Below are 27,034 nucleotides of genomic sequence, written 5' to 3'. Positions count from 1 at the left end.
ATTCCTCTGGCTTCATGTGTGCGCACTGCGCGTGCGTGGCGTCGGACCCGGCTAGTCGTTCTGGGAGGCCGCACCCTCCGTCCTCTCTCGGTGGGGGCTGGCTGGAGCCGATGCGCATGCGCCGCGGGCCGAGCGCCGGCTTTCGGAGTCGAATTTCGCGTCTGCGCAGTTGGTGTTATTGTGACCAGAGTCGCGGCCCCGGATGTTGTGGCTGCCGGTGGGAGATGGCGGAGGCTGAGGGGGTGGCCGCGGCCCCAGGCCCAGCTTCGGGGTCCGCTTTCAGGGGTCGCCGAGCTGTGTCAGGCTCGTGGGAGCGCGACCAGCAGGTGGAGGCGGCGCAGCGGGCCCTGGTGGAGGTGCTGGGGCCCTACGAGCCTCTGCTGAGCCGGGTGCAGGCAGCCCTGGTGTGGGAGCGGCCAGCCCGCAGCGCCCTGTGGTGCCTGGGCTTGAACGCGGCTTTCTGGTGAGAGAACCGGATCCTCGGAACCTTCCAAGGCGCGAATTCGTCAGGTTTCTCTAGGGCTGCATCTCTCGCCTGCCCTGTTTTCTTCGCTGCACTGGCTCCTTCCTGTACCTGCCTAATTTTGCCTCACCTCCTTCCACTCCATCCCCACTTCTTCCCTGGACTCTGCAGCTGTTCCCCCCGCTGTTTCTGCGCCCTCCCCTTGGCCCTGCTCGTCTAAAGGAGCTTCGTGACCTCCCCAGCCGCTCGCACTGAGCGTGGTGCCTCGTTAGGGAACGCTGCTTCGCCTTAGAGCCGTCGCCTCCCTTCCCTCGTCTGCTCAAGTGTGGTTTGAAGACTGTGTCTAGAGTTTTCAGTAGTTACTGTGGGAATAGAGGCGTAAGATCTTGAGAAGGTATCCATAGGTGTGATAAGAAAACAAGCTTGAGCGGTTAGCATGAATTAGCATGTTAGTCTCTCACCAGTCAAGTTGGTGAAGTCTGAGCGTCTGTGTGGGTTGAGTTGCCAAAGCTGCAATTTGAAGGAAAGTTATAAACTTTTAAGGAACAGTTATGAAATAGTGATTGTGATATGCCTCCCGTTTTAAAGCCACTTAGGATTGCAACTCCTCCCCGTTCCAAGGAATAGACATCCTTTGCTACGATGTATAAGCAAAGAAATTGAGGATGTCAAAGAGTATGTGTGCATCTTCCTGAGCTGAACAAGTGGCACTATAAATACGCTTCAAGTATCTGTGTGTGTCATGCTCTGGGGAAATGGAGCTGCTGCTCTCTTGAGTTGTCATCACTCAAAGTGGACTTAGGTCTTTATAGAATCCAGCAAGTGTAGTTTGGGTTTATTAATAACTAGGGAAGTATTATTGGTTAAATTCCAAGGGAACTGATGGGTAGGGGGGTTTCTGCAGCTGAATGAAATAAGACTATCCTGGATAAGTCTGAAACAACAAAATAATTGAAACAATTTTTGTTTCTGATAGAAATAATCATTCCTTAAAATTCTTTTAATTTTATTTTTTGTTTGTTTTTGTGGCACTGAGGTTTATGCCCTGGGCATTCGACCTCTGAGTTACATCCCCAGCCCTATATTATTTTTATTTTGAAACAGGGTAGAAACAGGATCTTGTTAGGTTAATGAGAATCTCACTATTTGCTGAGACTGGCCTTGAACCTACAATCCTCCAATCTCAGCCTCCCAGGTACTGAGATTACTAGTGTGGCTACCATATTCTGCTTTTTTTTTTCTTTTTTTTTTCTTTTTTTTTTGTACTGGGGATTGAACCCAGGAGTATTCCTCTGAGCTGTACCTGTTTTATTTTTTTATTTGGAAACAAGGTCTAAGTTGCTAAAGCTGATTGAACCTGAGATCTTCCTGTCTCAGCCTCTCAAGTACTAGAATTACAGGTTTATCCCACCATTTTCGGTCTGATTTTTATTTTCAAGCAGGATAATAGTCTCACTAAATTGCTGAGGCTGGCCTTGAACCTGTGATATTCCTGTGTCAGCTTCCAGGTACTGGGATTACAGACTCTGTGTGTGTGTGTGTGTGTGTTTTCCAGAACTGGGATTGAACCCAGGGGCATTCTACCTCTGAGCTACACTCCCAGCTCTATTTTTTATTCTTTTGATTTTGAAAAAGGTTCTTACTGAATTGCAGAGTGCCTCACAAAATAGCTGAGGCTGGCTGCAAACCAGGATCCTCCTCTTGTTTCAGCCTCCCGAATACTGGGTTACAAGCATGCACTACCACACCCGGCTTCCTGTATTCTTAAAATTCTTGATTTTAAAATGAAAACATACTTCATCTAAAAAAGTTTTAAGTGAGCTGGAGCAGGTAAATAGTCCCAAGTTCTTTGGCTGGAAGACAGCTACTAAGTCTGTCTCCTTCCAATTTTAAGGAGATCCAGGTTAGAGGTGTCACAGCAGTCTTTGGCATTTCTTGCTTCCAGAGTTTTTAGAAACGTTGATGGTAAACGTTTCCTACAGCCAGGTTCAGCGGCACACACCTGTAATCCTAATACTTGGGAAACAGAGACCGGAGGATTGCAGATTCGAGGCCAGCCTTAATAACTTAGCAAGACCCTCAGCAACATAGCAAGACCCTGTTTCAAAATAAAAAAGATTGGGGTTGTAGCTTAGAGGTAAAATGTCACCACCCTGTTCAATCTCCAATCCCAAAACAACAACAGAAACGAACAAATTTCCTACTACATTCATCACTTTTTTTTCCTTTTAACGTGGTACTAGTAATTGAATGCAAGGGACCTCTGAGCTACAGCCCAGCTTGTTTGCTTGCTTAATTTGTTTGTTTGTTTTGTGGTACTGGGGATGGAACCCAGGGGCAATCTACCTCTGAGCTGGACCCTCAGCCCTATTTTTTATTCTTTATTTTGAAACAGGGTTTCACTAAGTTGCAAAAGGCCTCACTAAGTAGCTGAGGCTGATTCCAAAGTACATTCCTTCTGTCTCAGCCTCCCAAATGCTGAGATTACAAGTGTGCACCACCCTACCTGGCTATTTTATTTTATTTTATTTTATTTTATTTTATTTTATTTTATGATACTGGAGATTGAACCCAGAAGTATTCTACCTATGAGCTGTACCCTCAGCCCCTTTTATTTTATTTTATTTTTTTATTTTTGTGTGGTACTGGGGTTCCTGGAAGCCCTTCTACCTCCGGGCTAAGCTCCCAGACTTATTTTTTATATTTTTATTTGGAAACAGGGTCTCTTAAGCCAGCGGGGCTGGCTTCGAACCTGCGCGATCCTCCTGTCTCCGCCTCCCAAGCGCGGGGATTACAAGCGTGTGCCACCAGGCCCGGCTTTTTTTGTTTTATTATTAACTAATTAATTAATTTTAATTTTTTTGTGGTACTGGGGATGGAACCCAGGAGCTTTTCTACCTCCAGACTATACTCCCAGACCTATTTTATACTTTATTTGGAAACAGGGGCTCACTAAGTTGCTGGCTTTAAACCCATGTGATCCTCCTGTCTCAGCTCCCCAAGCTCTGTGATCATGCCCGACTCTGTTTTATTTTGAAACAGGATCTCACTTAAGTTGCAGAGGGCCTAATGAGATTGCAGAGGCTGGCCGTGAACCTGCAATCCTCTTGTCTCAGCCTCCCAAATTATGGGATTACAGGCACGTGCCACCATGCCGGGCTCATCACCCATTTGTGGTAATGCTTCTTCCTTGACACTCTGGTACAACTTTCCTACCATTGCTCAGTCAGAAACCTTGAACTATCAGGGTGTAGTGGTTCATGCTTGTAATCCCAGTACTTGGGAATCCGGGACAGTAGAATCGCAGGTTCACAGCCAGCCTCAACTACCCAGTGGGACCCTCTGCAACTTAGTGAGACCCTGTTTCAAAATAAAGAATAAAAAATAGGGCAGGGGGTGTAGCTTGGTGGAAGAATGCCCTTGGATTCAACCCCCAGTACCGCAAACAAACAAAACCCCTTAACTATAGCACCTCATTCGGGAATACTTATCCAGTCAAAATTTAATTTTCCACAGTGCATTTAGTAACCCTTAGGAAGAAAGTTGATCCTCATTAGACCAGTTCGTAGAATGTAGGGTTGAGGTCTACATATAAGGAGCTGCTCTGACTAGAACATATCTCTAAGTACACTGTAATGAGCTTTAATTTGCTAGCCCTCCACAGTATATACTTAAGGTCACCGATATGCTATATTTACACTATCACTCAGAACCCCCTAGTGTACCCTGCGTGTCTTAAAGCACTGCTGTCTTGTCTGTCTTTCTCTCTGGCATTTCCTGGTAGCTTGCCTGCCGTGTATCCAGGGCACAGTTACTGTTGTTACAGTCTCATCACTCATTAAGAAGGTGGAGGTAAAGATACAGCAAAATGGGAGTGTGACTTGAGACTGAAAGAACAGTTGAAGATGCCACTTATAGAGAGCAGGCAGAGCTTGAGGGGTACAGATACAGTAGGGTAGTTTGGCATTGGAGTTCATACAATTATTTGGGTAAATGAACTTCCTTAGAAGGTACTTTGAAGTTTAAAATGAAAGACTTCTCATACCAATAGTATCGTATTTAGTATGAGTGATGAGTGATGATATTTCTTTTTTTTTTTTTTTTTTTTGGTGGTACTAGGGTTCCTGGAAGCCCTTCTACCTCTGGCTACACTCCCACGGGCTACACTCCCAGACCTATTTTTATACTTTTTTATGTGGAAACAGGGTCTCTTAAGCCAGCGCGATCCTCCTGTCTCTGCCTCCCAAGTGCAGGGATTACAAGTGTGCACCACCACGCCCTGCTGAGTGATGATATTTCAATAGGACAGTTCAGAATATGGAAGAGTAGCTGGGTGTGGTGGCGCATGCTTGTAATCTCAGTACTTAGGAAGCTGAGACAGGAGGATCGCAGGTTGGTGGCCAGTCTCAGGTACTTAGTGAGATCGTGTTTCAAAATAAAAAATAAAATAGGGCTGGAGATGTAGCTTGGAGGTAGAATGTCCCTGGGTTCAATCTCCAAAAGATTGAACTGCAAAAAGAAAAAGAAAAAAAAAGAATGTGGAAGAGCGACTCTTTAGTTCTTTGACATTTAAAATGTTTAGAAGTCAGGCGTGGTGGCCCAGGTTTCTAATCCCTGAGCTTGAGAGGTGGAGACAGGAGGATCATGCAGGTTCGAAACCAGTTAGCCAGCCGCGCTGGCTTAAGAGACCCTGTTTCCAAATAAAAAAAGTATAAAATAGGTCTGGGAGTGTAGCCCGGAGGTAGAAGGGCTTCCAGGAACCCCAGTATCAGAATTCAGCTAGGTAGTCTTAACTTTCAGTGTTCTATATATTTTCATTCCTGGTTTTTCTGTACCTGTGAATATGCCCCCTTACATCTTTTTATTTTGTTTTGTGGGTTTTGGGGATGGAACCCAGGGGCATTTGGCCTCTGAGCTACACCCCCTGCCCTATTTTTTTTTTTTTTTTATTCTTTATTTTGAAACAGGGTCTCACTGATTTGCAGAGGGCATCATTAAGTAGCTGAGGCTGTCCATGAACCACGATCCTCCGGTCTCAGCCTCCCGAAGGCTGGGATTACAAGCCTGTGCCACCACTTCCGGCTGCCCCCTTACGTCTTAAAATAATAGGTAAATAAGAGAAATTAGTATATATAGTGTGTCACCATAATAATCTGAGGCTTTGACTTTTTTCTTTCTTTTAGTTGGCCATGTCAGAGGTCTTCTATCCTAGATTATTTCTGGCCACTGTTCTGTTATTTCTAGGATAATAATAGAAATATCAGACTTTCCTATCTAATTGCTTGTATTTTTATTAGCTCAGCCCCATCTAAATGAATGATTTGGGAGAAAAATATGAGAGTCAGCAAGAGTATGTCCTGACAGGAACAAAAAAGAACAGGTTCTAGTAACTTTTTGGTTTGACTCATAGGCAGTAGGGAAGGGTAAATTAGTACTGGAAATGTGTGGAAACCTCAAGCTCCCTCCTCCCACTTCCTTGAAGAACTTATGGTTCAAGAAAGGCTGGACGACTGCTGAACTCCTTTCTGGTTTTAATGTTCTTTAAGACTAGATGGGAGCCAGGCATGGTGGCACACTCTTGTAATCCCAGCATTAGGGAGGCTGAGACCGGAGGATCACAGTTTGAGGACAGCCTCAGCTACTTAGTGAGGCCCTCTGCAACTTAATGAGACCGTGTTTCAAAATAAAGAATAAAAAATAGGGCAGGGGATGTAGCTTGGAGGTCAAATGCCCCTGGGTTCCATCCCCAGACCTGCAAAAAAAAAAAAAAAAAAAAAAGGACTAGATGGTCTTTGAATTGAGATATTTTTGAATTCAATTCAGGAGCTGATTCCATTTTGGGAACTGCTTTTACAGTCAGTAGTCTGATTTAGCAGTACTGTACTTCTGGGGGGTCATTTAGAACATGTTTTGCTCACAAATGAAAAATAAATAAATGAATAAACAGTAAAAGATGTTTGTTCTCTCCCTGAAAACAAAACCTCCAAAATTTAATGACCTGAGAAGTGATTAAGGGTAGTCAGCAATTCTGATTTAAGAGGTTAGAATTTGAGTAAAAAAAACACTAGTAAGGCTGGGAGTGATGTTCTTGGGAGGCTGAGACTGACCCGAGATCTTCCTCTCTCAGCAACTGTAGCAACTTGGGGAGATCCTGTTTCAAAGCAAAAATAAAAAGGGCTGGGTGGAGCAGGGTGTGGTGATGCCCTTGTAATCCCACCAATTTGTGAGGCTGAAACTGGAGGATCACAGGTCTGTGGCTAACCTCAGGAATTTAGTGAGGCGCTCCCCAATTTAGTGAGACCCTGCTTCAAAATATAGAATAAAATAGGGCTGGGGTTATAGCCCGGAGGTAGAATGCCCTTGAGTTCAATCCCCAGTACCACAAGAAGAGAAAGGAAGGAGAAAGGGAAGAAAGAGGCAAGCTGGATGTCGCTCAAAGTCAGAATGTGCATGAGTTCAATCCCCAGTACCCAAACAAACAACACTAAGCAGTAGGAGCTGGTGTGGTATGGTGGTGCAGGCCTATAATCTTAGTACTTGGGAGGCTGAGAAAGGAGGATCACATGTCTGAGGCCAGCCTCAGCAATTTAGAAAGACCCTGTTTCAAAGTAAAAAATAGCTGGGCGTGGTGACGCAGGTCTGTAATTCTAGCATTTGGGAGACTGAGACAGGAGGATTGCAGGTTCACAGCCAACCTCAGTAACTTAGCGAGGCTCTCAACAACTTAGTGAAGACCTGTTTCAAAATAAAAAAGATTGGGGATCTAACTCAGTGGTACAGTGCCCTTCATTCCATCCCCAGTACCACAGGATGGATGGATGGATGGATGGATGATGGATGGATGGAGCTAGGATTGTAGCTTAGGTTTCAATTTTCAGGAAAAAAACAAAACACAAACCACACACACAATAACAGTAAGTGACAGGAAATAGAAGGGAAGACCCGTTTCAGTAGAAACATGTATTCTGTGGGGGAGCCTAAGCAAGGTGTGGTGCTACATGCCTGTAATCCTAACTATTTAGGATGGGGCAGGAGTTCATAGCCATTCTGTACAACTTAGCAAAACCCTGTCTGAAAAAAAGTGTTGTGAAGGTAGCCCAGTGGTTAAGCACTTGCCTAGCAGGTGTGAGGCCCTGGGTTTGATCCCAGTACTGGAAAAAAAATTGTATCAAACTTTTTTTTTTTTTGGTACTGGGGATTGGTTTGAACTCATGGGCATTCTATCTCCGAGCTACAATCCCAGACCTAATCTATCTATCTATCTATCTATCTATCTATCTATCTTTCTTTCTTTCTTTCTTTCTTTCTTTCTTTCTTTCATTCATTCATTCATTATTTTTGCAGTACTGGAGATGGAACCCAGGGGCATTCTATCTCCAAGCTACACCCGCAGCCCTATATTTTTTTGGGGGGGAGGTGGTTGGGGATGGAACCCAGAGGCATTTGACCTCCGAGCTGCTCCCCCTGCCCAATTTTTTATTCTTTATTTTGAAACAGAGTCTCACTGAGTTGCAAAGGGCCTCACTAAGTAGCTGAGGCTGTCTGTGAACCAAAATCCTCCAGTCTCAGCCTCCCAAATGCTGGGATTACAAGCGTGCGCCACCACGCCCGGCTTCCCAGCCCTATTTTTTAATATTTTTGAAACAGGGTCTCACTGAATTGCAAAGGACCTCACTAAGTAGCTGAGGCTGTTCGTGAACCCATAGCCTCCTATCTCAGCCTCCCAAATGCTGAGATTACAAGCGTGCACCACCATGCCCAGCTCTTGTTTTCTTTTCTTTTCTTTCTTTCTTGCTTTTTTTTTTTTTTTTTTTTTTTTTTTTACAGCACTGGGGATTTAACCCAGGGGCAATCTACCTCCAAGCTACACCACCAGTCCTATTTTTTAGTCTTTATTTTGAAACAGGGTCTTAACTAGTGAAGTTTCAGAGGCCTTCACTAAGTAGCTGAGGCTGGCTGTCAAGCTGTAATCCTCCTGTCTCAGCCTCCCAAGTACTGAGATTACAAATTTTCTTTTTTCTTTCTTTTTTTTTTTTTTTTGTGGGGGCAGAGTACTGGGGATGGAACCCAGGGGCATTCTACCTCCGAGCTATACCCCCAGCCCTATTTTTAATTTTTATTTTTATTCTTTATTTTGGAACAGGATCTCACTGAGTTGCAAAGGGCCTCAATAAGTAGCTGAGGTGTCTGTGAACTACAATCCTCCTGTCTCAGACTCCCAAATGCTGGGATTACAAGTGTGCACCACCATACCTGGCTAATTTTTTTTTTTTTTTTTTTTTGCTTGCAGGTCTGGGGCTGGAACCTGGGGCATTTGACTGACCTCTGAAGTACACCCTCGGCCCTATATTTTATTCTTTATTTTGAAAGCAGGTCTCACTGAATTACAAAGGGCCTCACTAAGTAGTTGATGCTGTCTGCGAACAGTGATCCTCTTGTTTCAGCCTTCTAAACACTGGGATTACAAACGTGGATCACCCTGCCCTATTTTTTATTCTTTATTTTGAAACAGGGTCTCACTAAGTTGCAGAGGGCCTCACTAAGTAGCTGAGACTGGCCGTGAACCTGCAATCCTCCTGTCTGGGCCTCCCAAGTACTGGAGTTATAAGCATATACCACCACGGCTAAACTGTGTGTGTGTGTGTGTGTGTGTGTGTGTGTGTGTGTGTGTGTGTGTGTATGTTTTACTGGGGTTAGAACCCAGGAGCATTTTACCTTTGAGCTATACCCCCCAGCCTTTATTTTATTTTGTTGTGGTACTGGGGGTAGAACCCAGGGGCTTTTCTACTTCCAGGCTATACTCTCAGACCTAATACATTATTTGGAAACAGGTCTCACTGCGTTGCTGAGAGCCTCACTCAGTGCTGAGGCTTTGAACCTGTGTGATCCTCCTGTCTCAGCCTCCCAAGTACTGGGATTACAAGCCACATCCAGCTTTAAATTAAATCAGTCTTTCTCCTCTCTGAAGGTTTGTGGGTTTTTTTTTTTTTTTTTTTTTTTTTTTTTTTTTTTGGTGGTACTGGAGTTCCTGGAAGCCCTTCTACCTCCGGGCTACACTCCCAGACCAATTTTTTTATTTTTGGAAACAGGGTCTCTTAAGCCAGCACGGCTGGCTTCGAACCTGCGCAATCCTCCTGTCTCTGCCTGATGACAAGCGTGCGCCACCACGCCCGGCTCTGAAGGGTTTTTGTTGGTGTTGGTAGCCAAGAAGATTGCCAAGATGTCTTGGTTAACTTTGCCTGTCTTTACCTTCCATTTTTATCTGTCTTAATTGTAAGGTTGGGTACTTTCTCTCCTTTAGCTTATGGGTAGATCATTAGCAGCTAGTAGGTTTTATTTGTTTTTATGCAAGCAATAGCTATCATTATATGACCTAGATTGGGTTAACTTTTTTCTTTTAGTTGACCAGGGACCAGCTCATTAAGCACACAGTAACAGTGCTGTACAATATTGAGCTTACTGTCCCTATAGGATGGGATGCCTTGTTCTGAAGTGCCATTGCAATGAGCTTCCTCTGTAACAACAAAGGATCCTAGACAGTACCTAGAAATAGTACTTCTCTGATGAAACATAGCTGTGTAGTCATTATTTATCACTGTCACAAACTAACACCAGATTGCTTGTCTAAGGGCTTGACAATTGCTAGGCCTCAATAAAGTGAAAAAAGATCAAAAAAGGAAAAAAAAAGCTGGGCGTGGTGGCGCATGCTTATAATCCCTGCACTTAGGACAGAGACAGGAGGATCGCGCAGGTTCGAAGCCAGCTGCGCTGGTGTAAGAGACCCTGTTTCAAAAATATAAAATAGGTCTGGGAGTGTAGCCCGGAGGTAGAAGGGCTTCGAGGAACCCCAGTACCACCAAAAAAAAAAAAAAAAAAATTAAAAAAAGGGGAAAAAAGCCAGGCTTGGTGGCACACGCTTGTAATCCCCACGCTTGGGAGGCTGAGATAGGAGGATCGCACAGGTTTGAAGCCAGCCTCAGCTACTTAGTGAGGCTCTTAGCAACTTAGTGAGACCCTATTTCAAAAATAAAGAATAATCCCCCCCTCTTGGGAGGCTGAGACAGGAGGATCGCACAGGTTCAAAGCCAGCCTTAGCTACTTAGTGAGGCTCTCAGCAACTTAGACCCTGTTTCCAAATAAAATATAAAATACATCTGGGAGTATAGCCCGGAGGTAGAAAGCCTCTGGGTTCCACCCCCAGTACTACCAAAAAAGAGGGGGAAAAAATTGAGGAACTATAAATTTTCACTCTTTTCTAGAAATAATTCAAATATAAATCGTATTGGATTACTAATTTTTACATATTATTTTCTTTTTTCCTCATTTTTTGCATCCCTCCATCGTGTGTGTGTGTGGGGGGGGGGGGACAGGAATTGAACCCAAGGGCATTCTACCTCTGTTTCTGAACTACACCCCAGCCCTATATTTTAGTCCTTTTATTTATTTATTTTTATTATTTATTTATTTATTTATTTTTGCAGTACTGAGGATGGAACCCAGAAGCATTCTACCACCGAGCTACACTCCTGGTTCTGTTTTTAAGTCTTTTTATTTTCTGAAACAGGGTTTCACTGAGTTGTGAAGAGCCTTGCTTCCTCAGTAGCTGAGGCAGTCCGGTCCGTGAACTGTGATCCTCTAGTCTCTGCCTCCTGAATGCAGGGATTACAAGCATGCACCACCACTCCTGCTAGTTCTTTTATTTTTGAAACAGGGTCTCACTGAGTTGTGAAGGGCCTCACTAAGTAGCTGAGGCTGTCCACAAACCACAATCCTCCGATCTCTGAGATCTCTGACTCCTGAATACTGGGATTACGAGGGAGCGTACACCACCACGCCTGCCCCTCCATCTTTTATTAAGTATTTTGAGACAGAGTCTTGCTTAATTGTCATGGCTGGCCTTGAACTTGTGATCCTCCTCTCTAAACCTCCTGAGTCTCTGGGATTACAGGTACACTTTGCCTGACTCCGCTCATTTTTGTTTGATTACACTTGTAATCCCAATATTTTGGAGGCTGAGACAGGAGGATCACAAGTTCACGGCTTGCTTCAGCAATCTTGTGAGCTCCTCTGCAACTTATTTAGACCCTGTTTAAAAATAAAAAATGAAATAGTGATGTAAGTGTAGCTAGTGGTAGAATGCCGCTGAGTTTGATTCCTAGTACCACACATACACAAAAGGTTTTGTTTGTTTATTGTGGTACTGGGGATTGAAAACAGAGACACTCTACCTCTGAGCCCATTTTCATTTTTTGTTTTGAAATAGGGTCTCAGTGGGTTGGTGATTGTGGCGTTGAATTGCTGGTCTCAGATCTGTGATCCTCCTATCTCACCCTCCCAAGGACTGGAATTATAGGCGTGCACCACCATGCCTGGCTTTATTGAGTTTTTAAAAACATGGGCATATAACTGATAGGAACATAAATTTGACAGCTTTTTTTGGAAAGTAGTATGACAGCATATACTAAGACACTTAAATTTAAAAGTTAATAGCTCAGCCGGGCGTGGTGGCGCACGCTTGTAATCCCTGTGCTTGGGAGGCTGAGACAAGAAGATCGCACAGGTTCGAAGCCAGCCTCAGCTACTTAGTGAGGCTCTCAGCAACTTAGTGAGACCCTGTTTCAAAATAAAAATATAAAAAAGGTCTGGGAGTATAGCCCGGAGGTAGAAAGCCTCTGGGCTCTACCCCCAGTACCACCAAAAAAAAAAAAAAAAAAAAAAAGTTAATAGCTACTGGGCGTGATAGCACAGGCTTATAATTCCAGTACTTGGGAGACTGAGACAGGAAGACCGTAGGTTCTTAGCCACCCTCAGCTATTTAGTGATATCCTCTACAATTTAGTGAGACTCTATTTCAAAATAAAGTTTCAAAGTTAAGATAAAAAGTAGAACTGAGGGTGTAATTCAAAGGTAGATTGGCCCTGGGTTTAATCCTCAGTACCACTAAAAAAAAAAAAAAAAAAAAAAAAAAGAGGGAAATAGGGAGTGAAGAGGGAGGCCAAGACAGGAAGATTGCTAGTTTGCAGCCAGCCTCAGCAACTTAGTGAGACCTATTTAAAAAATAAAGACCGAAAAATAAGGTTGGAGATGTAGCTCAGAGGTAGAATGCCCCTGGATTCACTCCCCAGTACCACAAAGAAAAAAAAAAAAAGCCAGGTAAGTGCTCACTTGTAATCCTAGTATTTGGGAAGCTGAGACAGGGCAGGCTTAGCAACTTAAATGAGGCCCTCCACAACTTAGTGGCCTTATTATACTTGCTGGTTTCTTTTTTCTTTTTCTTTTTCTTTTTTTTTTTTTTGTGGGTCTGGGGATGGAACCCAGGGGAATTCTACCTCCAAGCTACACCCCCTGCCTTCTTTTTTTTTTTCTTTTTTTTCCTTTTTTTGGGGGAGGGGGGGTCCAGGGATGGAACCCATGGGCATTTGACCTCAGAGCTACACCTCCTGCCCTATTTTTTATTCTTTTTTTTTTTTTTAAGATTTAAAGAAGTTTATTAAAAAGATAGAAATACAGAAAATAGTTAAAGTCCCATGTCCAAATGGCATGAGGGGGGAGGGTGGTCCAGGCTAACTCACCACTCCCCTTTTTTATTCTTTATTTTGAAACCAGGTCTTACAGAGTTGCAGAGGGCCTCACTAAGTAGCTGAGTCTGTCCGTGAACCACAATCCTCTGGTCTCAGCCTCCCTAGTGCTGGGATTATAAGCATGCGCCACCACGCCTGGGTTTTATTCTTTGTTTTGAAACAGGGTCTCACTAAGTTACAGAGGGCGTCAGTAAGTAGCTGAAGCTGTCAGCAAACCACGATCCTCTGGTCTCAGCCTCCTGAGTGCTGGGATTCCAAGTGTGCGCCACCACGCCCAGCATATTTGCTGGTTTCTGTGTGTTGAGCTTTGTAGTGTTTGAAATCAATCCCATTTGGTCATAGGGTATAATTCTTTTAATATGCTTACTGAATTCAGTTTACTTTTTTTTTTTTGGTATTGGGGAGTAAACCCAGGGGCATTCTACTTCCAAATTATATCCCTAGCCCTTTTATTTTTAATTTTTTGTAGCAGGATCTTACTTTGCTGAGAATTTTGCTAAGTTACTGAGACTGGCCTCAAACATGTGATTCTCTCTTCTCAGCCTCCCAAATACTGGGATCATAAGCACAGGCCATCATACATTCACACACACAAACACACAAAAAAACACATACACACATGCATTTTTTTTGTGTGTGTGTGGGTTTGGGGATGGAACCCAGGGGCATTTGACCTCTGAACTACACCCCTACCCCATTTTTTATTTTTTTATTTTGAAAAGTTTTAGAGGGCCTCACTAAGTAGCTGAGGCTGTCCTAGAACTGCGATCCTCCGGTCTCAGCCTCACGAATGCTGGGATTACAAGCGTGCGCCACCACACCCGGCTTGATTTTTTTTTCTTCTTTTTTGTGGTACCCAGGGGCCTTCTACTTCTGGGCTACATTCCCAGACCTATTTTATATTTTATTTGGAAATAGGTGAAAGCCTCACTAAGTAGGTGAGGCTGGCCTCAAACCTGCATAATTCTCCTGTCCCAGCCTCCCAAGTACTGGGATTACAAGCATGGGCCACCACTCCTGGCTATGCACATGCTTTACCTGATATTAGATTCTAATTTGGTAGGAAAAGTTTTGTGTTCAAAATTGGCTATCAGGTATGAATTCTCCCTGAAGTTAATAGAATCATAGACTCAAAAGTTGAATGGGGCTTTAAGAAGTTATTTGTTCTCATCCCTTGCATTTATAGAAGCAAGTTATCTCTGTCCATGGAAAAAATAACCAAGGTCCAGAAAGTATAAATGATTACCCAAGGCATGTAACTAGTTAGTGTCAGAACAAAAATGTAAAACTTAGCTGGGCGTGGTGGCGCACGCTTATAATCTGAGCATTCGGGAGGCTGAGCCCGGAGGATCACGGTTCGCGGACAGCCTCAGCTACTTAGGCCCTCTGCAGCTTAGTGAGACTCTTGTTTCAAAATAAAAATACAAAATAGGGCAGGGGGTGTAGCTTAGAGGTCAAATGCCTCTGGGTTCCATCCCCAGACCTGCAAAAAAGCAAAAAACTAAAACTCAGTTCATTTACCACAGAGCCTGTAGTGCACATATTTTCTGTTCTGAAATTAGCTTACTTGGTTAGTGACCTTCCTTCTGTTCCTTCTCTGTAGGTTCTTTGCGCTGACGTCCCTTCGTCTTGTGTTTTTACTTGCATTTGGCTTGATGATCATTGTTTGTGTTGATCAGTGGAAGAGCAAAATCTGGCCTGAGATCAAAGGTGAGTTCAGCAGCATTTAGAACAATCTAAACTGGGAAGGGTGTTTTCTGTGGTTTTTGCCTTTAGTTTTGGGGGACTTTTGATGGGATGTGTGGTGCTGGGGACTCTCTTTGAAGTCTAAATTATTTGTTTCAGGAGACACTTGAAAGGCCTCTGACCTATCATGGGCATACTGCTGAAGTTTGCCTTTCCCATTGCTACTAAATTCAGGAAATCTGTACCCATCACCTAAGTTACTCTTGGGAACATAATTAGCTGAGGAATAAGTAGTCCTTGAGATGTTTTAAAATAAAACTCTTTATTGAATATACATCCTTACTGAGATACCATCAATTTATCCCAAGCTAGGTGTGGGCACACACTTGTAATCCCAGTACTTGGGAGGCTGAGACAGGAGGATCACAGGTTCACAGCCTCAGCTACCTAGTGAGGCCCTGTTTCAAAATAAAGGATGAAAAATAAGGCTGGGAATGTAGCTTGGTGGTAGAATGCCCCTGAGCTCCATCCCTGGTGCCACACACACACACACAAAAAAATCTTAAGCTGGGCATAGTAGCACACACTTGTAATCCCAGTACTTGGGAGGCTGAAACAGGAGGATTGCAGGTTCTCGGCTAGCCTCAGCTACTTAATGGAGCCCTCCGCAACTTAGTGAGACCCTGTTTCAAAATAAAGAATAAAAAATTGGGCTGGGAGTATAGCTCAGTGTTAGAATGCCCCTGGGCTCAATCCCCAGCACCACTAAAAAAAGAAAAAGAATTTCTTTTTAATTGCTATTCATAAGCCGGGCATGGTGGTGCACCTTGTAATTCCAATACTTAGGAGGTTGAGACAGGAGGATCTCAGGTTAGCAGCCAGCCTCAGCTACTTAGTGAGGGCCTCCATAACTTAATAAGATCCTGTTTCAAAATAAAGACTTAAAAAATAGGGCTAGAAGCTGGGCGTGGTGGCACACACTTGTAATCCCAGCATTTGGGAGGCTGAGACAGGAGGATCCGGGTTTGTGGACAGCCTCAGCTACTTAGTGAGGCCCTTTGCAACTCAGTGAGACCCTGTTTCAAAATAAAAGAATGAAAAGTAGGGTTGGGGATGTGTAGCTCAAAGGTAGAGTGTCCCTGGGTTCCATTCCCAGTACCATAAAAAAAAAAAAGAAAAAGAAATAGGGCTAGAGGTATAGCTTGAAGGTAGAATATTCCTGGATTCATTCCCAGTACAAGGAAAAAGAGAAATAAAGGAAGCAAGGAAAGAAAGCGAAAGAAACTGCTTATTCACAAAGCACTAAATTAGGAATTAAGACTATGGAAAGTACCCAAAGATATGGTTTTAGTTTGGGGTTGTTTTTTTTTGTAGTGGGAATTGAACCAGAGGGCATTCTATCTACAAGTCTTACTTGGCTGATATGGTTTCTTTTTTCAAAGATTGAACCTACATAATCAAAAGTGTCACGGTGAGGTCTGTGATTGATAAATTTATGTATTTTGCCCTAGCATAAGCCTTAAATGAAGCAAAATATTTGGGCAAGTAGAGAGAAAATGTATATTTTTTGGTGTTTTTTGTACTAGGGGTAAAACCCAGGGGCATTCTACGTCTGAACTATACCCCTAGCTATTTTTTCTTTTTTTTAGTTTTTGCAGTACTGGGAATGGAACCTAGGGGCCTTCTACCTCTGAGCTATACCCAGCCCTACTTTTTATTCTTTATTTTTGAAACAGGGTCTCACCGAGTTGCAAAAGACCTCACTAAGTAGCTGAGGCTGTCCTCAACCCGGCTGAGACTGGAGGATTGCGGTTCAAGGACAGCCTCAGCTACTTAGTGAGTCCCTCCGCAACTTAGTGAGACCCTGTTTCAAAATAAAGAATGAAAAATAGGGCAGGGGGTGAACTTGAAAGTCAAATGCCTCTGGGTTCCATCCGCAGACCTACCAAAAAAAAAACTACAAGTGTGTGCCACCATGCCCAGGTCTACTTTTTATTTTGAAACAGGATTTTGTTAGGTTGATTAGTGTTTTACTGCCTGCTGAGGCTGTCCTCAAACCTGGGATCCTAGGTCTCAGCCTCCCAAGTACTGAGATTACAAGCATTTTATTTTATCTTATTTTTATCTTTTTTTTTTTTTCTTTTATTGGTGGTACTGGGAATGGAACACAGGGGCCTTCTACCTCCGGGCTATACTCCCAGACCTATTTTATATTTTATTTGGAAACAAGGTCTCTTAAGCCAGCTGAGGCTGGCTTCGAACCTGTGTGATCCTCCTGTCTCAGCCTCCCAAGCGCAGGGATTACAAGCTTGCGTGTGTCACCACGCCCAGCTTTTTTTTAATCTATTTTAACTGGAGATTGAACTTGGGCATTCTAATTCCAAACTACTACACCCCCAGCCCTATTTTTATTCTGTGTGTGTGTGTGTGTGTGTGTGTGTGTGTGTGTGTGTGTGTGTGTTTTACTGGTGATTAAACAAAGTGGTTTGAGCCGGGCGTGGTGGCGCACGCTTGTAATCCCAGCACTTGGGAGGCTGAGACAGGAGGATCGCACGGGTTCAAAGCCAGCCTCGGCTACTTAGTGAGGCTTTCAGCAACTTAGTGAGACCCTGTTTCCAAATAAAATATAAAAAAGGTCTGGGAGTATAGCCTGGAGGTAGAAAGCCTCTGGGTTCCACCCCCAGTACCACACACACAAAAAAAACCCACAAAAAAACAAAGTGGTTTGATTCTACCTTTGAGCTGTACCCACTTTATTTTGTTCTTTATTTTGAAACAGGGTCCCATTAAGTTGTAGAGGGCCTCACTAAGTAGCTGAGGCTAGTGTGTGGTGTGTGCCACCATACCCAGTTTGACTTTGGGTTTTTTTTTTTTTGTGTGTGTGTGTGGTATTAGGGGGGGGAACGCGGGAATTTCTCTAGCTCTAGGCTATACTCTCAGACCTATTTTATACTTTATTTGGAAATAAGGTCTCACTAAGTTGCTGAGAGCCTTACTCAGTAGCTGAGGCTGGCTTCAAACCTGTGTGATCCTCCTGTCTCAGCCTCCCAAGCACTGGGATTACAAGTGTCCGTCACCACGCCCAACTGACTCTGGCATTTTAAAGGTAGGAGAGAAGCTGGGTGTAGTGGCATGTCCTTATAATCCTAGCACCTAGCCAGGCAAGGTAGTCCATGCTTATAATCTCGGTACTTGGGAGACTGATGGGAGGATTCACTGTTCAGGGCCAGCCTTAGGAACTTAGGTCATCTGCAATTTATTGGATTTCTGTTTCAAAATCAAAGAATAAAATAGGAAGCCAGGCGTGGTGGCACATGCTTGTCATTCCAGCATTCGGGTGGCTGAGATCAGAGGATCATGGTTTGCGGACAGCCTCAGCTACTTAGTGATGCCCTCTGCAACTTAGTGAGACCCTGTTTCAAAATGAAGAATAAAAATAGGGCAGGGGGTGTAGCTCAGAGGTCGAATGCCCCTGAGTTCCATCTCTAAACCCGCAAAAAAAAAAAAAAAAAAAAAAGAATAAAATAAGGCTGAGGATGTACTTAGAGGTAGAATGCCCCTGGGTTTCATTCCAGTACTACTAAATAAATAAATAAACAAACAAATAAATATCCCAGCACTTGTGAGTCTGAGACAGGATCATAGGTTTGAGGCCAGCACCAGTAATATAAAGCTAGGTGAGAGCCATGCTTGGTGGCGCATGCTTGTAATTCCAATATTGGGGATGTAGCTCAGAGGTTGAATGCCCCTGGGTTCCATCCCCAGTACTGCAAAGAATAAATAAATAAAATTAAAAAAAATAAAAAGTAGGGCTAGGAGTGTAGCTTGGAGGTAGAATGCCCCTAGATTCAATCCCCACTCCACAATAAGTAAGTAGTAAGTAAGTAAGTAAATAAATAAATAAATAGGTAGGAGAGTGACATACAATCAGCAGACACAGGTAAAGACAGTCGGAGTTGGTTCAAGTAGAGGTGTGAATGAGGAGGATTGATAAAGGTTTTGGGGTTTTTTTTTGGTGGTACTTAAGATGGAACCCAGGGCATTCTACCTCTGAGCTACACCTCCAGTCCTCTTTTATTCTTTTAATTTGAAATAGGGTTTTGCTAAGTTGCAGAAGGCCTCTCGAGGTTTCTGAGGCTGGCTGTGAACCCGGGATACTCCTTTCTTGGCCTCCCAAGTACTGGTGTAATAAGTATGCACCACCATGCTCAGCTTAGGGTGTTTTTTTTTTTGTTTTTTGTTTTTTTTGGTGTGTGTGTGTGTGTGTGTGTGTGTGTGTGTGTGTGTGTGTATGTGTGTGATACTGGGGATTGAACCCAGGGGCATTCTTCCTTTGAGCTATACCCCCTAGCCCTATTTTTTATTTTTTATTTTTTATTTTGAAACAGGTCTCACTAAGTTGCAGAGGACCTCACTAAGTAGCTGAGGCTGGCTGTGAACCTGTGATACTCCTGTCTCAGCCTCCCAAGTACTGGGATTACAAGGGTGTGCCACCACACCCAGCTACCAGAATATTTAAACCAGAGTATACAGCTTTTAAATATATTCCCATTCTATGTTGTAGAGATTTCAAGGAATCATTTAGTTTTTCTGCTTTTTTGTGGTACTGGAGGTGGAACCCAGGGGCCTTCTACCTATGGGCTATACTCCCAGACCTATTTTTTAATATTTTATTTGGAAACAGGATGTCACTAAGTTGCTGAGAGCCTCACTGTGTAGCTGAGATTGAATTTGAACCTGTGTGATCCTCCTGTCTCAGCCTCCCAAGTGCAGGGATTACGAGCATGCACCACTACATCCAGCTCTGGGCCTCTCTTTAAAATGAACAGACAGAGCCAGGCATGGTGCCGCACACATGTAACCCCAGTACTTGGGAGGCTGAGACAGAAGGATCACAGATATGAGGCCAGTCTGCAATTTATTTTGAGACCCTGTTTCAACATAAAAGAATAAAGCCAGAGCCGGACGTGGTGGCGTACACTTGTAATCCCAGCATTTGGGAGGCTGAGACAGGAGGATCACAGTTTGCTGGCAGCCTCAGCTACTTAGTGAGGCCCTTTGCAATTCAATGAGACCATTTTTCAAACTAAAAAATAGGGCTGGGGGGGGGTGTAGATCAGAGGTAGAATGCCCCTGGGTTGCATCTCCAGTACTGCAAAAATTAATTAATTAATTAATTAATTAAAGGAATAAAATAGGGCTGGAGTTGTAGAGCAGGTAGAATGCCCCTGGGTTCCATCCCTAGTACCATCAAAAAGTGAATAGGCAGGTGTTTAGAGTAGTTGTAGTTACAACATGCTTCTGTGGCCTGGCACACCTGTGTGAGCAACCCAGACACACTCAAGGGGTGGGTGGACCGTTTTTGTCGTGTATCCTGGCTTTCTGCTGAGGCAATTAAAGGTATTCTAGTGGCTTATTTGGACCTTACCTCTCAAGCCCCTCTCAGAATTGAGCAGACACAGGCCTTGTTGTTTGAACAGGCTTAGCTGTTTTTCCCTTGTCCCAGAGCTCTCTAATTCTGGCAGAATAACACGTGTCTCCTTTTTATTGGCTATTACTGTTTTCTTTTCCCCAAATCTATTAAAACTTGAGCTGTCAGACCAACAGCCTAACCATTTCATGTGTAGTTTTTCCTACCAACTAATGCTGGTGTTTGTTTTAATATTGTAGTGCCAAGACCCGGCGCATTAGACAACGAGAGGTATGGAACGCTAATTAAGTCCCTCTTTGTTGCTCTGATTGATTTTCTTGTAATATTTTGGTTACATGTTGTTAACCTCATGTTCTGGACATACAGTATAAGCTGAAAACCTACCCTGTTCCAAATAATCATTTTAACAGTCCTAAAATTTAAGCAGCAATGTGTTGAGATGGCTGTCCTTCATGCTCTGATCTTTATAAGTTTCTGAAGAGAAAGCATTACAGTGCCCCATAACCTGACATGCCAGGGAATTAGCTGCATTATTCAGCCCCAGTGTGAAAAGTTAAAAGCAATGGCCTCTTTGTCTCCTGGCTTTTAAGCCAGGGCATTTAGTGTTTTCTGTGACCTCTGGCTATTTAAAGTTCTTGGTCAGAAAACACATTGGTTCCTGGCATCAGCAAGCCAATGCCAAAGATTCCTCTGTGTCTTAGAGCTACTGCTTTCATTACTCAGTTCACCCACCCTGTGTGTTTTGCCCAAGGAATTTTCTCTGCTACAGTTTATTTTGATTTTGCGTTTTATTTTTTCTCTGGGGGCACACTCACCACTTCTGCCCTGCTCCCTCCCCAGCAGCCATAGTTTAAGTCAGACTGTTCTTTGCTTGGGTCCCTGGATTGCAACCACAGTGAATTGCAATGGTCTCGAACGCTGGGAAGAAAATGTTTCTAAGCACAAAGGGCTGTGCAGCTGGTGGCAGGTTTACACATGTGGATTGGGCTGTTGGCTCATAGGGCGGAGTTGGCAGAACAAGTTTGCCCTCCTCGTCCCTAAATTCAAGTTTCAACCTGGTGAGCTGAGAATAAAGTCATGCTTCACCTCTAGTGCACCTGGGACTAGTGACTCCCCAGCCCCTGTTTAGACTCAGAAGCACTGGCTGCCTGCACAGCAAGACGGGGGGATCCTTTAACACCCTCCTTTCACAGCTCCCCCTTCTCTCTCCCATAGCTGGGGCTTTGTGCACCCTCGGTTGCTCAGCGTGCCCGAGCTCTGCCACCATGTAGCTGAAGTCTGGGTTAGTGGGACCATTTTCATAAGGAATCTTTTGCTTTTCAAAAAGCAAAACCCAGGCAAGGTAAGACTCTTCCCTTTTTCACTTTCATCTGTGGCTTCTGAGTTCAGTTCATGCTAAACTGAAATAGCTCCTTTACTATATATCATCACTTAAGAAAGAAAAGATGTAGGTTTTGTAGAAACAAAGGAAGATGTAGAAGAGGTTCTGACTGACCATTAGGACCAAGAAAAGGGATTAATTATTCAGCATGCTTGTCACTTAGAGTAGGACATTTTCTTTTCTTTCTTTCTTTCCCTCCCTCCTTCCCTCCCTCTCTTCCTCCCTCCCTCCCTTCCTCCCTTTCGTTCTCTGTGATGTTTGAGATTGAACCCAGAACCTTGCACATGTTAGGCAAGTGCTCTATCACTGAGCTACACTGCTCGCCCCCATAAAGTAAGCTATTTTCTTGTCCCAAAATGGGAAAGAAAGCTTGCTTGTGTGCATTCTCTGTCATACCAAATATATGGTAGGGTTTTATTTTTTGGCTTTTGTTTTCTTGCTTTGACTTAAACAAACAAACAACAAAAGCTACCACCAACACTTGCTTTCAGAGAGAATTTTTGGCTAAGTTTTATTCAGACCAATTTCCCGGCATGAAAGGTACAGCTGTATGGGGTTAACCAAATAAATGAGTTTGAATAGAAAGAAACATCCGTTTCCTCCTGAAAAAAATCACTATTGGATGCAAAAGTAGCTACACCAATCATTCTGATATGTCCAAGCTTGACTCAAATGATAAAGAACTTTCAATCACATCTCCGCCATAATACCCCATCCCCACCCCAGCCCCTTGCCACATGGCAGAAACTTAGTACTGCTTCTTGATTCTTTCAGTTCTGCTTGCTGAGCTGTGGGATACTGACCTTCTTGGCTGTGTTGGGTCGCTACATCCCTGGGCTCTTGCTGTCCTATTCAATGCGTAAGTATGGCATACACCTCACCTTATGAGGTATAATTTGCTTAGAGCTTTTCCAACCACAGCTAACTCTGGGTCTGTGGAGAGGACTTTTATGTTTTGGTTTTCTTGCTTTTTCAAGAAGTGGCCTTTTTTTTTTTTTTTTCCGGTGGTACTGGGGTTCCTGGGAGCCCTTCTAACTCAGGGCTACACTCCCAGACCTGCTTTTTATATTTTTATTTGGAAACAGGGTCTCTTAAGCCAACGCGGCTGGCTTTGAACCTGTGCAATCCTCCTGTCTCCGCCTCCCAAGCGCGGGGATTACAAGTGTGTGCCACTACGCCTGGCTTCCTTTTGTATTTTTAAGACCTTAGTTTAGTGTCATGAAAATGTCTTCTCACTCATAGCAGGCTCTTCACATATAAAGTCTTTTTTTTTTTTTATGCGGTGCTGGGGATGGAACCCCGGGTCATTCTACCCCCAAACTACACCCCTAGCCTTATTTTTTAGTCTTTTATTTTTGAAACCAGGTTTTACTGAGTTACAAAGGGACTCACTAAGTAGCTGTGAAGTTGTTCGCAAAACGTGATCCTCTGGTCTCCACCTCCTGAAAGTGTGTGCCACAATGCCTGGCTCTTTTTTTTTTTTTTTTTTTTTTTCAGTTCTGGGAATGGGACCCAGGACCTCATACATGCTAGGCAAATGCTCTACCACTGAGCTGTATATCCCCAGCCCATGTTCTTTTTTTTTTTTTTTTTTTTGTGGTACTGGCGATGGAACTTAAAGGCATTCTACCTCTGAGCTACACCCCCAGCCCTATTTTTTATTCTTTATTTTAAAACAGCGTCTTACTAAGTTTGGGGGGGCCTCACTAAGTAGCTAAGGCTGGGTCCTCTTGTCTCAGCCTCCCAAGTACTGGGATTACAAGTGTGCGCCACCATGCCCCTGGCTTTAAATTTTTTTTTTTTTTTATTACAGTACTGGGAATTGAACCCAGGGGGCATTCTACCTCTGAGCTACACACTATTTTTTATTCTTTATTTTGAGCATGGTCTCACTAAATTGCGGATGGCCTTGCTATGTAGCTGAGGCTGTAATCCTAGTACTTGGGAGGCTGAGACCAGAGGATCACAGGTTGAGGGCATCCTCAGCAACTTAAGCTCATCAACTTAGTGAAACCATGTTGCCAAAAAATGCTGGGCTGAGGTTATAGCTCCAAGGTGCAATGCCTCTGAGTTCCATCCCTAGTAAGACAGACCGACAGACAGACAGACAGACAGACAGACAGACAGACAGACACACACACACACACACACACACACACACACACACACGTCCAGGTCCTAAAGACATAATACAAATGGAATTAGAATTGCTTTGTGCAGCCCCTTCTTCATCTTGCCACTGTTCCTCTCAGTTGTCATGGTCTTGTTGTGGCCCCTGGCTGTGTACCATCGCCTGTGGGATCGAGCCTATGTGCGGTTGAAGCCGGCTCTGCAGCGGCTGGACTTCAGCGTCCGTGGCTACATGATGTCCAAGCAGAGAGAGAGACAATGTAAGTGTCATGGGGAAGCTTCCTTTCATTTTGGCCATTGGGGGAAGAGGAGGTGAAGCCTATAGGTCTGACATGGTGGGTGGGTATGGGTGAAGTGGGGGAGGATGGTAAATAAAAGAAATATTCTATTCCAGGGAAACCCAGATTTAAACAAATCAGAGATAAACTTTCCCAAGTTGAATAATGGGCAGATGTTAAAGATGCCCCTAGTATCTGCTTTTCATGAAGAAGTACTTTGAATGTATCCAGATACAGTGCTGGTGGTTCCCATTTGTCATTTTATTTAATCTTTCAACAACCATGAGAACTGTCTGGTTTTATCCTCCTCCAGTTGAGGAAATTGAGGCTCAGTTAGTAAATGTCAGCGCAGTCCTAAACTCTCTTCACTACTGAAAGCTGCCTTCCAAAAGAGGTTAAACACTGCCACCTCAGAGGCTAGAATCAGATCAGCCTGCGGTCATCCGTTGAAGACATTACTGGTGGTAGTGTGCATTTTTCTGTTTGGTTCTGTCAGGTTGGGTGTTTCATTAAGCTCTGGCCTTCTAAGAACCCTGCAAGTGGTCACTAAGACCCAGCTTCTCCTGGGCCAGCCACTTGAATAGTATCAGTCTTTAAAACCCTAGTTTAACCAAGGTGGCCATTTCCTTTTACCCTGTTAGTGTCCACTTACCACCTTGATAGAGTCTGTCCTTAGAGCTGATGACAAGCTTGGTGGTTTGATCATCTGACCAGAAAAGAAATGTGTGAGTGGGTAGAGAAAGAGATGTGTTCTCCTGTGTTACCAACTCACCTTGCCACTTAGGCTCAGCAGCCTTGCCCTCCTGTATTATTACCTAGGCTTAGGGCTCCATTCAGAGGCCCTCATTTATATTCTGTTTTTTTGCCTTTGAAGTCCCAATAGGGCTTTTGTGTGTGTGTGTGTGTGTGTGTGTGTGTGTGTGGTGGTACTGGGGATGGAACCCAGGGGCATTCTACCTCTGAGCTACACCCCCAGCCCCATTTTTTATTCTTTTCTTTGAAACTGGGTCTCACTGAGTTGCAGAGGACCTCACTAAATAGCTGAGGCTGTCCGTGAACCGTGATCCTCCAGTCTCAGCCTCCTTAATGCTGGGATTACAAGTGTGCGCCACCACGCCCGACTTCCAAGAGGGCTTTCTTGCCTTGAGGAAATGCATCAAGGCCTTCTGCTCTTCCCATACAGTGCGCCGCAGAGCTCTACACCCAGAACGTCACATGGACAACCACAGTGACAGTGAAGAGGAGCTTGCTGCCTTCTGTCCTCAGGTATTTTTTTTGTGTGTGTGGTATTGGGGGTGGAACCCAGAGGCTTTCTACCTCCGGGCCATGCTCCCAGACCTATTTTATATTTTATTTGGAAACAGGGTTTCACTAAGTTGCTGAGATCCTCACTAAGTAGCTGAGGCTGGCTTCCAACCAGTGCGATCCTCCTGTCTCATCCCAAGCGGGGGATTACAAGCGTGCGCCACCATGCTTGGGAGGCTTAGAAGGATCACAGGGCTGGGGGTGTAGTTTGGAGGTAGAATGCCCCTGAGTTCAATCCCCAATACCAAAAAGAAAAAAAGAATAAGTAGCTAGTTGGTTCTCAAGGTTTTGTTTCTTCCTATGCTCAAGTGATTGATGAAGCCTGGCTTGGTAATCTCAGCATTTGGAAGGCTGAAACAGGAGTGTCGCAGGTTCACAGCCAGCCTCAGCTACTTAGGCCCTCTGCAACTCAGAGACCCTGTTTCAAAATAAAGAATAAAAAATTGGGCTGGGGGTGTAGCTTGGAGGTCGAATGCCCCTGGTTCCATCACCAGTAACACACACACACACACACATGAATAAGAGTGTTTTCTTTGATGAATAAGTATTTTCTTTGGGTGAACAGCTTAAGAGGAGTCAAGATTTTGAGTATAGTCCATATCTATTTATGGATACACTGATGGTCTTAGGAGATCCTATAAGTTAGTAGAGCTATAAAAGTTTTAGGGGCTGCTCCTGATTGTTAATGGCATATTCAACTCAGACTTGTCGATTTTTTCTTTTCCTAAGCTGGATGATTCTGCTGTTGCCAGGGAATTGGCTATCACAGACTCGGAACACTCAGATGCTGAGGTCTCCTGCACAGATAATGGCACATTTAATCTTTCCAGGGGCCAAACTCCTCTAACAGAAGGCTCTGAAGGTGAGGGGAACCTTCAACCTGAGGGATAGTGACTCTGTTGCCTCAGCTTCCCTGGAGAGACGGGATGCAGGTGCTTCCTCTTCTCCTGGGCTCTGAGCTGCAGTCGGGGTGGGTCAGCCTGAGGGGGTGGCTACAGCCAGGGTGGCACTGCTGCTCTTTCTGAAGATCTGACAGCCTTAGCAGCCTTGGCCTCTAGCCTCATGGGCAGAGTCGAGGAAGAGAGGGGGAGATCTCTGGTTGGAGACTGTCACAACCATCCATTCGTGGAAGAGAAAAGCTAACCAGCCCCCCCATGGGTTTCTCATCCTGAGAAATCGAGGGTGGGAAAAATCTGGTTATGTGGGGTTGCCTTTTTTGGGTATGGGATATAGGAGGGCCAGGAAGCAGCCATGTCTCACACAGCCCTGTATTCTCCCAGACCTAGATGGTCACAGTGATCCAGAGGAATCTTTTGCCAGAGACCTTCCAGACTTCCCTTCCATTAATGTGGATCCCGCCGGCCTGGATGATGAGGATGACACAAGCATTGGACTGCCCAGCTTGATGTACCGTTCTCCAGCAGGGGCTGAGGACCCCCAGGTACCCCCTGCCGGCCTGGACGAGGCTGCACTGCCGGAGCTCCTGCTTGGTGCCCTGCCTGTAGGGTCTAACCTCACCAGCAACCTTGCCAGCCTGGTCTCCCAGGGTATGATCCAGCTGGCCTTGTCAGGAGCCGCCCAGCCAGGAGGCCCCTCTGGCCCCCCTCCTCGGAGAGCAACAAGAGGCTTCCTCCGGGCACCTAGTTCAGACCTGGACACAGATGCAGAGGGAGATGACTTTGAACTTCTGGACCAGTCGGAGCTGAATCAGCTGGACCCTGCCAGTTCCAGGAGCCAATGAAGAGATAGACTCCTTTTAGGGGTCACCATGGTTTAGGT

The 27,034-nt window shown here is 44.4% G+C and overlaps 1 protein-coding gene across 1 annotated transcript; it reads left to right on the top strand.

Moving 5' to 3' along the window:
- Positions 1-224: 224 nt before the first annotated feature.
- On the top strand, positions 225-26,996 carry RETREG3 (reticulophagy regulator family member 3; the record flags this gene model as incomplete). Its single annotated transcript, XM_080713877.1, has 9 exons — positions 225-463; positions 14,648-14,754; positions 20,401-20,431; positions 21,377-21,503; positions 22,317-22,401; positions 23,795-23,932; positions 25,134-25,216; positions 25,985-26,117; positions 26,536-26,996. The coding sequence occupies 9 exons, from the start codon at positions 225-227 to the stop codon at positions 26,994-26,996; spliced, it is 1,404 nt and encodes a 467-aa protein (XP_080570003.1).
- Positions 26,997-27,034: the final 38 nt, after the last annotated feature.

The sequence above is a fragment of the Muscardinus avellanarius genome (assembly GCF_963383645.1).
Source record: "Muscardinus avellanarius genome assembly, chromosome: 16".
Classification (NCBI taxonomy): domain Eukaryota; kingdom Metazoa; phylum Chordata; class Mammalia; order Rodentia; family Gliridae; genus Muscardinus; species Muscardinus avellanarius.
Note: the sequence above shows the minus strand (reverse complement) of the source record. Positions and strands in the feature narration are given on the sequence as shown.